Genomic DNA, 14,045 nt, shown 5'->3' with positions numbered 1-14,045 from the left:
CAATGGGTTGTGTGGAAGAATTCTTTGCGAGAAGAAAATGACACCAAGCTCAAGATGAGACTTGGCTGGCTTGTGAGTGAAGAAAAGTTTTGGGTAAATAATCCCACTTATCTGCGATTGCCCAGGCCCTTCAGTACGACGCGTCTGCTTGTGCCGACAGATCCAATGTCACTAACACTGCGGACCTTGGGCAAAGAGCGGATAGAAGCCGTGTCACTGATATCGTGCTGCTCGGCAGACTCATGGTTGGGGGTAACGCCGAGTGGGAAAGGGGAGCGTTGATCGAACTGGAGAGGCGGGTTTTCTGGAGGACATCTTCAACCCAGGCTTCACCTTCCGGGCTCATGGAAACATGTCGTGCCCGAGGTTTGGGACCGGCAAGACCGAGTGGGGTGGAGTGGGAATCTGGCGCCAGGGAGTTGGTATTTCCAGGAGAATGGGAGTTCACATCGCCAAACGAGTAGTTGGAAGAGACCGAGAGACGACGCCTGCCTATAGAGGCAGATGGGGGCGAGGTGAATGAGGCCAAGGCACTCGTAGTCACGGACCTAGTGCCGACTGCATCCGATGCATTGGATCCTCGCCGTACCTTGCGAACATTGAGCGACGAGGCAGGTCGGGCACTCATGACGGACGGGGGTCGAGATGGAGTCGCTCGGCCGGAGGTCATGTAGGCTGGTGCGGCTGGGGTCAGCATGGAGCCCGGGGTGGAGTAACCAGGCGAGGAACGAGCTGTCAAGCCTTGTACTTCGACACGGGGTGTTTCGGAAACCTTTCGGCGACCGTGGTGGATGACATATTCGCGAAGATATTCGCCCAGATCAGCCCAGCCACCACCAACACGGACCATAACCCGCTGATTCTCCTCTCCAACAGTACGGACGAACAGTTTTGTGGGAGCTGTCTGTCCGGCATGTTGGAGGTGATAGAGCCTGACACAGCTATCCTCCGATTTGAACACTTGTGAGCGCCTTCTGGTAGCAGGCATGAGCGAAAAGGAAGGCGCTGGGGTAGCACTCCGAGATGGAGCCCCAGGTGGTGATTCCGAAAGAAATCTGTCTCGCATTTTGCGATCCAATGAGGACGACGACGAAGATGTGTCGGCCTCATTGTTAGGATCGACGAGGTTGATTCGCCCAGGCAGCGTGTTCAAAATTGAGTTAACCTTCTCGTCGAGACGATCTCTAGGTTTTCTCCGTTGCCTATTCGGTGACGATGCTCGAGAGCCAACATCTGTCGGTTCCGATACATCCTCCTCGACGTAGTCAAGTTCTTGCCGTCTCATGCCCAAACTTTCCAGGCTGGGATGAGCTGTTAAGCGCTGGCGTAAGCGGAGAGACTTTGGTTGATCTTGATTAAAAATTGTCCGCAGGGAAGAACTCTTCAAAGAAGTTCGCACAACGCGCTGCGCTTCCTTCTGGGCTTCCTTCTGGGCTTGGCTACTGGACTTAAGATCAGAAGCAGATTTTCCGCGGGTCAAAGCAGGGCGTCGGCTGGATGATCTAGCGGGCACCTGTGGAATAGGAAAGGTAGAAGGATTAGGCAGATCTCGGGGAATCGATGTTTTCTTCAATGGCACTCGACCGGCAGGAGAGACCGGGTCGCGGTCCATTTGAAGGTCCATCTTTTCATTGATGAATCGCTCAAGCGGCAGACTGAGAGAGCGGTTGTCTTTAAAAGTAGTCCGAGGAGACACCTTGCGGTTCTCAAGGTGACGGAGACGATCAGCTCGCAACGCATGATCACCCCGAGGCGGGAAAGAGGGGGGTTGGGGGAAGTCGGAGAGAGGAGGTGTCAGAAGGGGACCATCCTTGGACGAGTCGGTATTGGGATCAAGGGCGCCAGGGCTGGAGATCAGGGAGGAGTCGTTCGAAGGGAGAGAGCCGACGGATCCTGTAGATGGTCGTCGATAACGCGGCTTTGGGGCGGCTTTGGCGAGATCGAGCTTGGCGGGTCGTATCTTGGAAAGCTTGATTGGGCTCTGCAATGGCTTCTTGGACGGCGCTTGTTTCTGTGGTGTATGCTGGGAGGGCTTCGGGGCGGTTTTGAGTGGCTCTTCGATAGAATTGACTGGGACCTGGCTTTGAGGTTGCTTTGGGAGAGGCTTGTGCATTTTCGACACAGGAATGCGGGTTGGTGTTGTCTTTGGAGAGCTGCGGACTGGAGCACAGTGAACCCTAGGCTTTTCCATCGTAAGGGCGGGGGACGATTCCTCCTTGGGTCGCCTATCCGGAGTGCCTGTAGCTACGGGCTGCTCGGGCTGCTCAGTCACCGTAGTCACCGCAGTCACCGCAGTTTGGACAAATGGGAGGGAGATATCAGCCGTTTCAGTTGCCTGGACATCCTTCTTATCCTTGGTCATGTTGGCGCTGCTTGCCTGTTCAGTTACAACAGGTTTCGGCGGGTCCTGGTAGATACTCTCTGTGGAAGCATCGTCCGAAACAAGGAGATCCGGTGCAGCCACAGAATCACTCTTCCTGGACGAGGCGGGTCTCTGTGTGAAAGGGTCATCGTCCGTATCGCGCTCTGAGAGTGCAGCGGGCTTGGCAGATGATTCCCGAGACGGCGGTGCTGGTCGTTGTATAAAGCCGACAGGTGGAATATTCTCTTTATTTTCGACGCTGGGTGTCACTGGGAGTGGCACTTGAGTGGGAGAGATATCCTCTTCGGATTCAATTGACGGAAGAGGTGGAAAGACGGATTGCGTTGGAGTTGGAGTATTCGCATCCTCATTTACGCAATCGGAGGACACGATCTGAGGCACATGCTTGGGCTCGTCGTCGGTATGAAGGGTAGGTGGCGTGTCAGGCTCAGAGAGAGGTGGGAGGGTAGAATCGCTCTCTGCAGAAGACAATCCTGAATCTTGTGTCAACTGGGATGTTTCCTGTTCGTCGGCATTACTCTCTGACGAGAGATCAGGTTCAATCTTGGGCTCCTCTTCAATCGTCTCCATCTGAGGACACTCCTGTGTTGACTCTGGCTCGAGGCATTCTACCAAAGCTTCATCCGATTGTGTCTCAGTTGGTGTCGTATTGACCTTTTCTTCAACGGGAGGCGCGACGGTTTCGGATGCCTTGGTCTCCTTCTCGTGTTGCTGCTTGGCACGGAGCCACTCGGTGCGAAGCTTATATTTATCGACTTCAACTACCCAGGCAGCGAAATCCGACTCGATTCCTTCGAGATCATCGATCCAGCTCTCAGGCAAAGAGTCCTGTCGACCTTCCAACGCGTCCAGGACTCGGTCCATTCGCCTACCCACTGAGACGACCGCGGATTCGAGCTGAGCATGATCGACGCGTAATTGTGAGCTGGATAAAAAGGAACTGCTGTTCTCGGAGGGGTCGGAGGTTCGTAACGCGTGAAAGGAGGTATTTAGGGCGGATCGAGTGGATTTGAGTTCGCGAAGCAGACCGGGAATCTGGCGGAGGACAAGAAGTCGGACATCCCAGGTGGTCAAAAGGTGATTTAGACGAGAGAGAAATGGCAATGCGCGTAGGATTGTAGCAGTCACGACAGCCGTGAAGTCACTAAGTTGCACATAGCTGAGTGGTGGAGGCACGGACACCGTGCTCGTCGAAGAGGAAGGACGAGACCGGGATGGAATGTGGGCACTTAAAACGTGCTCTTTGAGTTCCTCCACGTTTAAATTGTCCATTCCGTCGCGTATTTCCTCTATCCTTTGTTCATATTGTTCCACTATTGTCGACGGCAGACATCCATAGTACGCGATATCACTGGTGCCAGGGGGGAACAGGGAGGTCGAAGCAGCCGACGCTGAACCGTTGTCCTCCGACTGCACCTCCACCGGTGGCACGAATCCCTTCCCTTCTTTGGCATCAGCATGTTTTGGCCACGTCCAGGTCTGGACCTCCTTATACCAGATGTTCAGGTTCTGGGCGGCTACCGCGGCGCGTATCCCCAAGGCGCGTTCGGCCGGCGACACTTGGGAGATACTCTGAGAAAGGACATCGCGGGAGAATTTCTCATTCGACGGTACAGCTTCTGTTGAGGTGAGGGCATTGAGAGTCGATTCCGGAGAGAGGTTCGCTAGCAAGGGATCGATTTTCTGATATATCGACTCCGGGTGGGCGGGCGAGGTGGAACGCGAATTTTCTCGAGAATGGGCGGGCGAGAGGCGGATGGAGGGACGAAGGGGACTAATTCGACTGGCTGGCATTCCGAACGGGTGAAAAGGCTATATAGCCCTGTGGTCCACTTCACAAGGAGACGGGGCAAAGTTCAGCCAAGTCGGAGTGGCATGAGACTGACGGGGGTCGATATAAAGCGGGCGGACGAAGGGACTGTCGAGCCCGCATGCTGAGATGCGTTCTATCTGAAGAAAGATGAGGGAGGAGGCACGAGGAGTGGTAATTTCCAGGTGATGCAGACGCGAGAAATTCGAAATTGTTGGTGAGGAGGAGGAGTGAAGAGGTGAGAAGACACGAGGGCCTGGCGGTAAGGAGGAGCTGCCTTCGGTACCAACAATACCAGTAGTAGTGCTACCAGTATAGTAGGTATAGTACTAGTAATACTATAACAAAGCGGAGAAATATTCTGCAGGGTCACGACAAAGGGGGAATTAGGAAATGGGAGGGATTAGATATATCATGAAAAAGAAAAGAAAAAAAAGGGTAAAGAGAATCTTAGCACCAAAATAAAATAAATTGATGGTCCTTTTTGGAGGTGGAGCCCAAAAGGGGGCACGGATGAGGAGGTCCACCAACAATCCCGCCGATCCGCGACGCTATATTTGCGTTGTCCGGGGCGAACTGATGATGTGCAGCGGGAAAAATATATGATATGATTAGATATGATGCCATAGTATCTGGAATAGAATATATAATATAGAAAAAATGGTATATATTGGTATTCTCGGGCAAATAATTGGGAAAAGGTTACCTCCTTGCTTGGACCATTGAGTACTGGCTCAATGTTGGCCGGTGCTTTTCCGGTCCTAGCTCTCCTGTCAATGTAGTGGTTTCTGATTGGTTGGATGAATTCCTATGGAAATATCGGAACAATTCGAGGTTCCAAGGTTGATTTCTTCTACTAGTATTTTGTTAGGTATGCATCACTCCGTCATGTCCATGTCCCTTTTAGTCGCCCTATGAGTCTATTTTTGTATTAAGCCAGTATGTGTTCATCTACATAGTTCATCCCACTTTACAGCTCTTCGTCAAGAATAGCTAGTTAGTAGACGAGATTTCCCTACCATGCATGACAATGCATTTCTTGAATTTCCCCCAAGAGCCTAGGGGGATTTGACAAATAGGGCACCTTTCTGGAGGATCCAACCTTTCTTTGAGGTTCGGCGCGTCTGCTTCAATGCCCCCATGGTGCAGATGAATATGCGTGAGAAGGTTGTCCCTTCTGTGATAGAATTTCCCACACGATTTACACTTATAACTCGTGGGCGTGTAATGCTTGGTCTGGACATGTCTTAGCAAGCTGGAAGTGTGGGAGTAATATGGACCTTCTTTTTGAGGACATAATGGACATTTCAACATTGGTCGATCAGGCATGCTCTCGTGGCTTGACACTCCTTGTGAATCGATAAAAGGCCAACCGATTGCCGGTCCAATATCTTGCAGAGGAGCAGTTATGTCTCTTCTAGCATCGGGGGTCCAATTGCAGAATAATTGATCGATGTGAGAATCTTGCTCGGGAGAAAGCCTTTCTGGCAAAGAAAGCGAATGATATGATGATAACCATGACCTAGAGCATAGGAAATAGCAGTATTTCCTTCACCATCCATTCGGCCAAAATCGATACAATAATCGTTGAATGCATCAGAAGCTTCCCTTTTACGGACGGAGTGATCAAGCAGCGATTGAACTATCTCAATCGAGCCATTGTAGCACGCCCACATGAAAGGGGTCCTCCCGTAAATGCCCTTGGGGTCTGGATATGCCCCTCTATTCAAAAGAAGCTCGACAGTCTCATGGTGTCGTCGATACGATGCCTCCGCCAGAGGAATTTTACTCGCAATATAATTGGGGTTCGGGTTGATATTGTAATCCAAGAACAGCTTCACAACCTCGGTGCAACCGTTCAACGCGGCTAGAGAAATCGGTGTTTGGCCATCATCGTCATACTGATCTGGCACTGCCCCATGATCGAGAAGCAGCTTTACAACTGATGTATGACCATTAGAGGCGGCCCAGGCGAGAGGATCTCGGTTCATGGAGTCCCTGGCACACGATAAATCACATTGGCTGATCAGGAACCGCAACACATGCTCCAATCCGAACCATGCAGTCAGATGGAATGCGGTGAATCCCAACGGAACTCCCAAAGAGTAATTTTCGAAGCCGTAGTATCCTTCCAAGGAAAATATAGCTTGAACACTCGCATCCAGTAGACAGGTGTTTTTCAAAAATGAAAGCAAGAGATTATCGATTATTGAATGCACTCGAGCATGGTTGCCCCAGTTTTTGGCGGCATAAGAGTATAGCGGATATTGGCTGAGCCTAGCTTTATATTGGATATCATTCGAACACATTCCTCGTAGAAAGATGTCGTATGAAAGGTAAGTGAGGCAGCTTGCTGTGATGGCTTTCTCTGCGTCTGGGAAAAACACAGCCTGATTTCGTGTGAAGTATTCTTGCATTGTATAGTGGGCGAATTGAACCACTTCTTTTGTACCGTCGGACCCAATAGTGATTAGCCCTGCACACGAGGACATAATGTCTTCAAGATCATAAAGATCTTCCTCATTCAGATCCGACTCTCCCAGCTCTATGGTAAGAGCGGTACGTAGCTCCAACGTAGTGAGCGGTCGCCTAGCACAAATAATCCATGATAGTGTATCTTTGGCCAATGTTTGGCGACGTGGGTCTTGATTGTTGATACGCTCTACAACATCTTGGTAAGCATCGTCAACGGCATTGTTTCCTCCGTCAATTCGATTGGATCTGTTTATCAACCTCTCCAGCACATTATTAATCTCTTTGGCTCCAGGGGCTGAGATCAATGAATCCAAATAGAGCTGGGCCAATAAAAACCTATATAATGTTAGATAATCCGATGGTATAAGAATTTTGAAGATGAATTTTTAGAATCATACATTCCCATGACCGACTCCACGATGACAAGTACAGCCTTTTCTTGCAGAGCCGGCCTTCGGATCAAAGCACAGCCCTCGCAGCTTTCCAAACGACCCTTGAGGTATTTCATAACATCTTCTTTCTCTGCGCGGATCTCTTGAGAGGGTTTGCCTTGGAATCTCGCTTCAATTACAGGAACAGATCTTGAGGTTGCCAATAAGTTCAAATTCCCAAACGCTTGAGTTTCGAATAGTTGGCTGATAATACGAGATATGGTGGCCGCCTTGCATTCATCCAGCGCATCAATGACAATAAAGACTTGTGTCAAAGCCATTTGGACAACATCTTTGAAGGCTTTGCAGAGTTCATGGAATGCAGGCCGTGAACCATTGGTCCTGTGTTTTTCATATAACAAGTGTACCGTGGATGGAAGTAGAGGGAGTCTTCGAATCAGCTGCCGAATGATGCTTGCTAAGATATTTTCCGGAGATTGTCGACTGTCGTCAGAATAGTGGAAACTGCAGAAAATGTAGGCAATTCCAACACTAGGGTCGTTTTCATGGAGACTATCCAGCTCATCTATAACGATTGATGCCATTTTGGTCTTTCCCGCTCCGGGTATACCAGGACAGAATAACGTCTGGCCCGGATTTTGGACCCAGTTCTGAAATTTAGGTGATTCAATGAACCATCTTCCAGTCTCCGGCTGGTAAATTGGCTTCCCTTGATCCCCTCCAACGCTTCCTGGTGACAGCCAGTCGAGGTATTTTTGATGCTGTTCCTCATTCTTGTAGTTGACAAGCTCTTGAACTTGATCTTGCATGATGCGCAAATTAATAGCAGTGAGGGATCCGATGATGCTGCAAACCCGATCCCGAAGTTCTCGGACATCTCCTGGATCCAATGTGAGGCGCTTCCAGATATGTTTGATGCTTGGCGTCTGGTCTATCTCTCTGTATTTGCCAATCACTCTCCAGATGTCTTGGTTGAGGACCTTGCACTCGTTTGCTATGTGCTCCAGCTTTTCTTTCTGGTTCTCGCGTGGTACATGTGTCTCAACATCCTGTATAATATAGGAGAGGTTTCTCACTCTATGAGCGTCCAGGTCAGTATGAGAATGCGAATCACGGTCGGAATTAACCAGGAAAGAACTCACTCAACATTGAGAAGTTTGAACTGAGCGGGCGCACCGTTAAAGACTTTTCGAATGTGATGAATGTCCTTGATTATGCCGAGGAAGTCCCCGACACTAAATCCGAAACTCATAATTGCTGTTTCATTTAGGTGAAATCAAAAGCGAGCTCAAGGAACTTTGTGGGGCTCTTTTAATGTCAGGCGGAGCTGAGGCTGTGTTGGGCTGTGCAGCTGTGCCAGCTGCCCTGCTTGTTTGCGCTGCCCGATCATTCATTTTGCCTTTTCAAAGAGTATTTCCACGCACCATTCGGTCCAATGATCATTAGCGAAGCCTCTTGCGCAAGGGGTAGTTGGGATGGAATATTCCAAGGTTCCAAGGTCGGCAAGAAGATTATGCGGCAAGCGGGAGATCCGGTCGGCCCGCACCGCGCCTATCCCGCGTCAAACTTTGAAACGTCCAACTACCTTTGACAATATCACGCCCAGCGAATTATATCATGCCACCAGACAGGGCCCCGAAAGCGTGCCTTCAGTGTCGGAAGAAGAAGCGGAAGTGCAATGGCCGGCATCCCTGTCGGAATTGTTCCAACACCGGCCGGGAGTGCACATACAGTGAACCTGCTACGAAGAGGTCACCCTCGAATGAAGACTTATTAGCAGAGAAAGGCGAGATTGAAACGGATTCTACTCCTGCAATAAATACAGAAAAATGGGCAGCACTCAATTCAGGAGACCTTCTCGCTAAGCGACTCGGCCTTTCAACAGATTGCTCCTCGGGGGAGGCTAGGCTCTGTTCTTGGAACTTTCGTTTACATAAAGCCCCCTCCTATCTCAGCACGACAAGGCCATTTTCCGATATCTTGACCACACAACACATGCACCGACTCGCAGACATTTACTTCGCGGAAATACAGCCAGTCTACACATTTCTAGACCCTGATGCGGTCCACACAGCCGTCTCCGCTTCAACCAACCATCCGCCAGAGCACCCTTCAAATTGCGTTCTCCTAGGAATCGCAGCACTAGCCTGTCTTTTCAGCAAGGGGGAGTCATCTGGCCTCCAGTCTGAAATTATCTACAATGCTCGTGCTTCTCTGGAATACTCGACAACACTTGCCGTGCCAACCATAGACCACGTTGTGGGATGGCTACTACGCGTCTTATATCTCCGCTTCACCAGCTCACCGAATCCAACATGGCTCGCCAGTTGCACGCTAATGCATGTGATTGAGACGGTCAAGTTGCATGTGGAGCCAGCCCCGAATACCAACCCGAATTCCGCTCACGGCTTGCAAGAAACATATAGCCCACAACTCAGAAGACAAATATACTACACTGCCCAAATATTCAACACATGGATCTCATACGACTACGGAAAGGCCCGAATAATACCCCGCGATGCTTCTTGCACATTCCCATCGGAAGCATGGACAACAGAAAACCGCATATTCTGGAAACTTTCCGACTCCCTCGATCCAAATCTCCAACTCAACGCAACGGAACTGGAAAGCATGCTCGAGCAAACCGTCCAACTGAAGCCATCCCATCCAGCCATGAAACTTAAACGGTGCAATATAGCACTTTGCATCTACCGCCGCCTCCGCGTTGCCGGTTACACAGTTTCAACTAAAGCCGTGGACAAAATCCTACAACTCGGAGACGATGGGATTCAAGTTGCCACCACGATGGCCGAGGCACAATCACCTTGGTGGCATATCTTAAATGTCCCATTCCAACTCCTCTGCGTCTTACTGGCAACCGATACTCGTGCCTCGCTTAGCCGTGTTGAGAAGGTTTTCCAGACGCTGAAATTGCTGGCTGATAGATATGGCCCAGATGCTATTCGGGAGACATGGGCGAGTGCTTGCACATTATTACGACTTCAGATTCGGCGGAAGCGAGATGATTTCGAGCTTCTGAATCGCGTTGAAAATGATATCCTGGCATGTAATTCCAGCGAGGTGCCTTCGGCTTCATTGGATCAAAGTCTCCCAGACTCTTCGCAGTTACTATCCGATGCAGGACATCATGGCCTAGGAGAATTTTGGGAGTTGGATGAGATTTTTTCCACTAATTTATTTACTACTTTGTAAAATTGGGACCAGGGAATTACGCACTTTTATCGGCGTCATATAGTGGCGTTGCAAAAGTTTGAAACCCCATGTTGACTGTTCTCGTCTTCGCATTCTAATCGCGAACTAATAGCTACCTGCCTCGAGATGGAATATATTGGGCTATCTATTCCATCTAAGGTAGCTACTCGTTTCCCGTTAGGAGGCGCTCAATAATAGTGGGCAATATAGGTTGAATGTGCGGAGAATAGGGGAAAAGACATTTTTGCTATACCGAAGAGTGAGAGCTATCAAGTGCATTGAAGCATCATGATGGTAAAAAGAAATCATACAAAAGCAAAAAGCAAAAAGCAAACACTTGCGAAAGATTCCTACCGCCCATCTTCACGGTCTTGAACGCCTCCAAAAATGCACGACGGCTCATCTTGACATTCTGGTCATGAGAAACAGAAAGACGGTGGCCTTGCCACACCTGGTATATGAATCTATACCATGCCTTTTTCCTGCTCGCCATCTCCGTGGTGTATGCCTCGGTACTTTCCCACGAGTACAATGTTTCCGTCAACGTAAGCGTGAGATACTGCAGAGACTTGGCGTTAGAGCGCCAGATTCCAATCGGCATTGTGTTGATGCCATACTTCAGTAGAAGCATCAACGTTTTAGTCTTCATCATCGCGCGTTGGCTTGGCAATCTCGCGATCACACTCGAAGCATCTATGTCGGTAATAGACGGATACTGCAGGCCGACCTTCCGGAGATAGTCGGCCTCGTACATGGAGCCAAGTCTGTATACTGTAATCTCCGTCAGCTCCTCTACCTCCTCTCTGGGGTACACTGCTTCTTGGAGGACCCTCTTTAGACATCCGTGTAGACTGAGGTTTCCGGCGAAGTTATCGGCGCCTAGTTTCAGGCAAAGTACTTCCGTGTGAGATATTTGAGTCGTTTGATGGGCCGTCCACCACTCCTGCGCGCCGTCTGGCCATTGACGGAGGAAGGAGACGGGTTACTTTGCGCAATGCATCCCATTTCGCCTCATATGACACAAGCGGAAGCCCCAGGTGTGGCCGGTAGTAGCTAGATTCCCATTCGTCGTCCTTGAGTGAAAGGTATATATGTTGAGTACTGCCTAGGAGCCCCATGCTTTTGACAGAGTCATGAATTGACTTCGCGATTTGGATTACGTCGGGTGCTTCACGATATCCTTAACCCCACCCCCGGAACCGATATCCTCGACCATATGGGCATCATCAGCCGCTAGTCCTTGCTCAGTATCCGGATCGATGAGACAGCGTAGGATTCCGGATGCAGCAAGGCTACCACTGGCTCACCCTATACTGCCACTTTGTGGCCAGATGACGATTCCCCTTCCGCGTCAATGTAGGCTTGTTGAGGGATTGACGTACGAATATCGTTTAGATCTGACTCAGCCAGACATTTCCGATCTACCTGCCGATATAGACCGGCCTGGTCTCCGGAGACCATGACCCACACTAGTTTCGCCGGCTGTGATACAGATTCCATGCTCACGCCACGAATCGTCATATTGCTCGTAATGCAACGTACGTCCCAGTCCGACTGGCCAGCGGGCGGAATCGCCCAGTTGAACACGTCTGCCGTAATGGGGAGTATGTTGTGGGTCATTCTGATGTATAACACGTGTTGCTTTGCTTCCTCGATGGCTTCCGGAGATGCCACCCGCCGGCAGGAAGCATAATGGCTTCAAACATTGGCATTCGGTACAGACATGAGTTTGCAAGGGAAATGAGAGATGAGAGATGAGAAAGAGGGAAGGGGGAGCTCATGTGGCGGTGAATGGTTTGTTTACTTGTTTACTCCTGGGTGGCTCCTTCCTTCTTTACCAGGTACTTCTAGTAGTTACAGGCGGATGCACCTGCCAAGTTGAAGTGTTCTACAGTGAATTGTCTCTGAAACATCACTATTTTATCCGGAAACTGCGATATCCGATTGGATGCCGTGTCTATTAGGATAGTCAATAGAATGGGGAATGGTTGTCATAGATGAGTACCCTCTCTCTCAAGTCCTCTCGCCCGAACATAAGTACTAGTAGGCCGGGCATATTTGGAATACCATGGAGATGGTTTACTGGCGTATACGCTGGAGCAGATAGACGATGATGAAAGTGTGCGGAGGTCATTATCTATACAAAGGAGGCACAGTGTGATATACACCTAGAATTTCTGAGGCTAAGTCCTTACCAACAACAATGGCGCTCTATCGTGACTTTTTCACAAACGACTTGAATGTAGTTTGTAGCTAGTGCTACTCCAAAGAGCTCAAGCAAATAGAAAATAAGGAAGGTCCCAAAATAGCATGAACTGCGCTATTCGACCAATCATGATCCTGGTTGAAACATGCAGAGATGCCTCACTTTCCTATCACCTGACACGCGAGGCTGAATAAATACGAGTGTCGCCAACTCGAAGTCCCAACATCATTTCAGCAGCAAATACGGAGTATCGAGTATCCAAACTCATCGAACAATGCGTCTAATTCACACGCATTCCCTTGAGCTCTGGGAATTCGCCGATAATGAAGTACCAGAAAAATATGCCATCCTTTCTCACCGCTGGGAGAAGAAAGAGGAAGAGATATCTTTCCAAGAGATGCTGCACGCAAATGATGTGACCAGGCATAAAATAGGATATCGAAAGATCGAAAGTTTCTGTGAAAATGCTCGCGATGATGGATTCGATTTCGCGTGGGTCGACACATGTTGCATCAACAAGGACAGCAGCGCTGAGCTGTCCGAAGCCATCAACTCCATGTTTCGATGGTATCAGCAGGCCAAAAAATGCTACGCGTATTTGGCTGACGTCCATACCATTGAGCAACTATCTAGTAGTAAATGGTTTGAGCGGGGCTGGACATTGCAGGAATTTCTGGCACCCAGCAAGATCCACTTTTTCTCTGATGACTGGACTATGCTTGGAAAAAAGAAAACGCTTATTGATACCCTTGTTAAAATTACAAGGATTCCTCACAAAGTCCTCAGTCAACCTATATATTTAAACGAAGTCTGTATCGCCAAAAAAATGTCCCGGGTCTCCCAGCGCAAGACAACACGACCAGAAGATATGGCATACTGCCTGATGGGTATATTCAATATCAACATGCCTTTGCTATACGGAGAAGGTGGGGTGAAATCCTTCCTCCGATTGCAAGAAGAGATCATTAAAACCTCAAGCGATACTACAATTTTCGCCTGGGTTGACTCAAATCCGAGTCGTCATGCGGACCTCTATGAGCCACATGGACTACTGGCCACATCGGTACAACACTTTGCCGAATCCCACGACATTTTTCAAACTTCTGAATTCGAGGAACCGTATTCAATGACAAATAGAGGTCTTCGAATTGAACTTCCCATCTTCAACGTCAGTGTTGACATGAGGCGTTATGCCGTGGCGAAGCTATTTTGTTCACGCAAGCATGAATTCGAAAAGGTGGATATAGGTGTATATCTGGCGAGATTGGATGACAAACGTTTCTGTCGGATTATCGTTGATCGTTTCTCAAACTTGTACGGTAAAGAGAATTCGAAGTCTCCCCAATCACCTCTCACATTATTCATCCCGCAAAGACTTTCTTTGGATGAACAGGCCAAAGCTAGACTTCAGGCTACAACACCAAAATACTATGACCCTCTGCAAAATTGACATAAGCTAAACTGGATATCATGGAAGGACCTCGGCCAGCCAAATTGACCCCAAGACAAGGGAACAAGGGAACAAGGGAACTAGGATATATGAGTAGTAGTTAGTTAAGTTAATAC

General features: G+C 49.2%; 6 protein-coding genes across 6 annotated transcripts; 2 read left to right on the top strand and 4 right to left on the bottom strand.

The window, feature by feature from the left end:
• Window positions 1-130: 130 nt before the first annotated feature.
• Window positions 131-4,177, bottom strand: N7509_013406 (GAS2 domain protein; the record flags this gene model as incomplete). Its single annotated transcript, XM_056638043.1, has 1 exon — window positions 131-4,177. One exon carries the CDS (start codon window positions 4,175-4,177, stop codon window positions 131-133), a length of 4,047 nt encoding a protein of 1,348 aa, XP_056481550.1.
• Window positions 4,178-5,163: 986 nt separating this feature from the next.
• Window positions 5,164-5,522, bottom strand: N7509_013405 (uncharacterized protein; the record flags this gene model as incomplete). Its single annotated transcript, XM_056638042.1, has 2 exons — window positions 5,164-5,186; window positions 5,213-5,522. The coding sequence occupies 2 exons, from the start codon at window positions 5,520-5,522 to the stop codon at window positions 5,164-5,166; spliced, it is 333 nt and encodes a 110-aa protein (XP_056481549.1).
• Window positions 5,523-5,599: 77 nt separating this feature from the next.
• On the bottom strand, window positions 5,600-8,315 carry N7509_013404 (uncharacterized protein; the record flags this gene model as incomplete). Its single annotated transcript, XM_056638041.1, has 3 exons — window positions 5,600-7,004; window positions 7,067-8,137; window positions 8,203-8,315. Coding segments are annotated over 3 exons (2,589 nt in total), but the record flags the coding sequence as incomplete, so codon positions are not given.
• A 740-nt stretch (window positions 8,316-9,055) lies between these two features.
• Window positions 9,056-10,217, top strand: N7509_013403 (fungal specific transcription factor domain-containing protein; the record flags this gene model as incomplete). Its single annotated transcript, XM_056638040.1, has 2 exons — window positions 9,056-10,141; window positions 10,203-10,217. 2 exons carry the CDS (start codon window positions 9,056-9,058, stop codon window positions 10,215-10,217), a joined length of 1,101 nt encoding a protein of 366 aa, XP_056481547.1.
• A 1,364-nt stretch (window positions 10,218-11,581) lies between these two features.
• N7509_013402 (uncharacterized protein) lies at window positions 11,582-11,893 on the bottom strand (the record flags this gene model as incomplete). The annotated part of the gene is made up of 1 exon (XM_056638039.1): window positions 11,582-11,893. One exon carries the CDS (start codon window positions 11,891-11,893, stop codon window positions 11,582-11,584), a length of 312 nt encoding a protein of 103 aa, XP_056481546.1.
• Window positions 11,894-12,753: 860 nt separating this feature from the next.
• On the top strand, window positions 12,754-13,929 carry N7509_013401 (heterokaryon incompatibility protein-domain-containing protein; the record flags this gene model as incomplete). Its single annotated transcript, XM_056638038.1, has 1 exon — window positions 12,754-13,929. One exon carries the CDS (start codon window positions 12,754-12,756, stop codon window positions 13,927-13,929), a length of 1,176 nt encoding a protein of 391 aa, XP_056481545.1.
• Between the last annotated feature and the right edge of the window lie 116 nt (window positions 13,930-14,045).

This window comes from Penicillium cosmopolitanum, assembly GCF_028827165.1.
Source record: "Penicillium cosmopolitanum strain IBT 29677 chromosome Unknown utg000012l:1.0-3308103.0:1.0-3310761.0, whole genome shotgun sequence".
Classification (NCBI taxonomy): domain Eukaryota; kingdom Fungi; phylum Ascomycota; class Eurotiomycetes; order Eurotiales; family Aspergillaceae; genus Penicillium; species Penicillium cosmopolitanum.
Note: the sequence above shows the minus strand (reverse complement) of the source record. Positions and strands in the feature narration are given on the sequence as shown.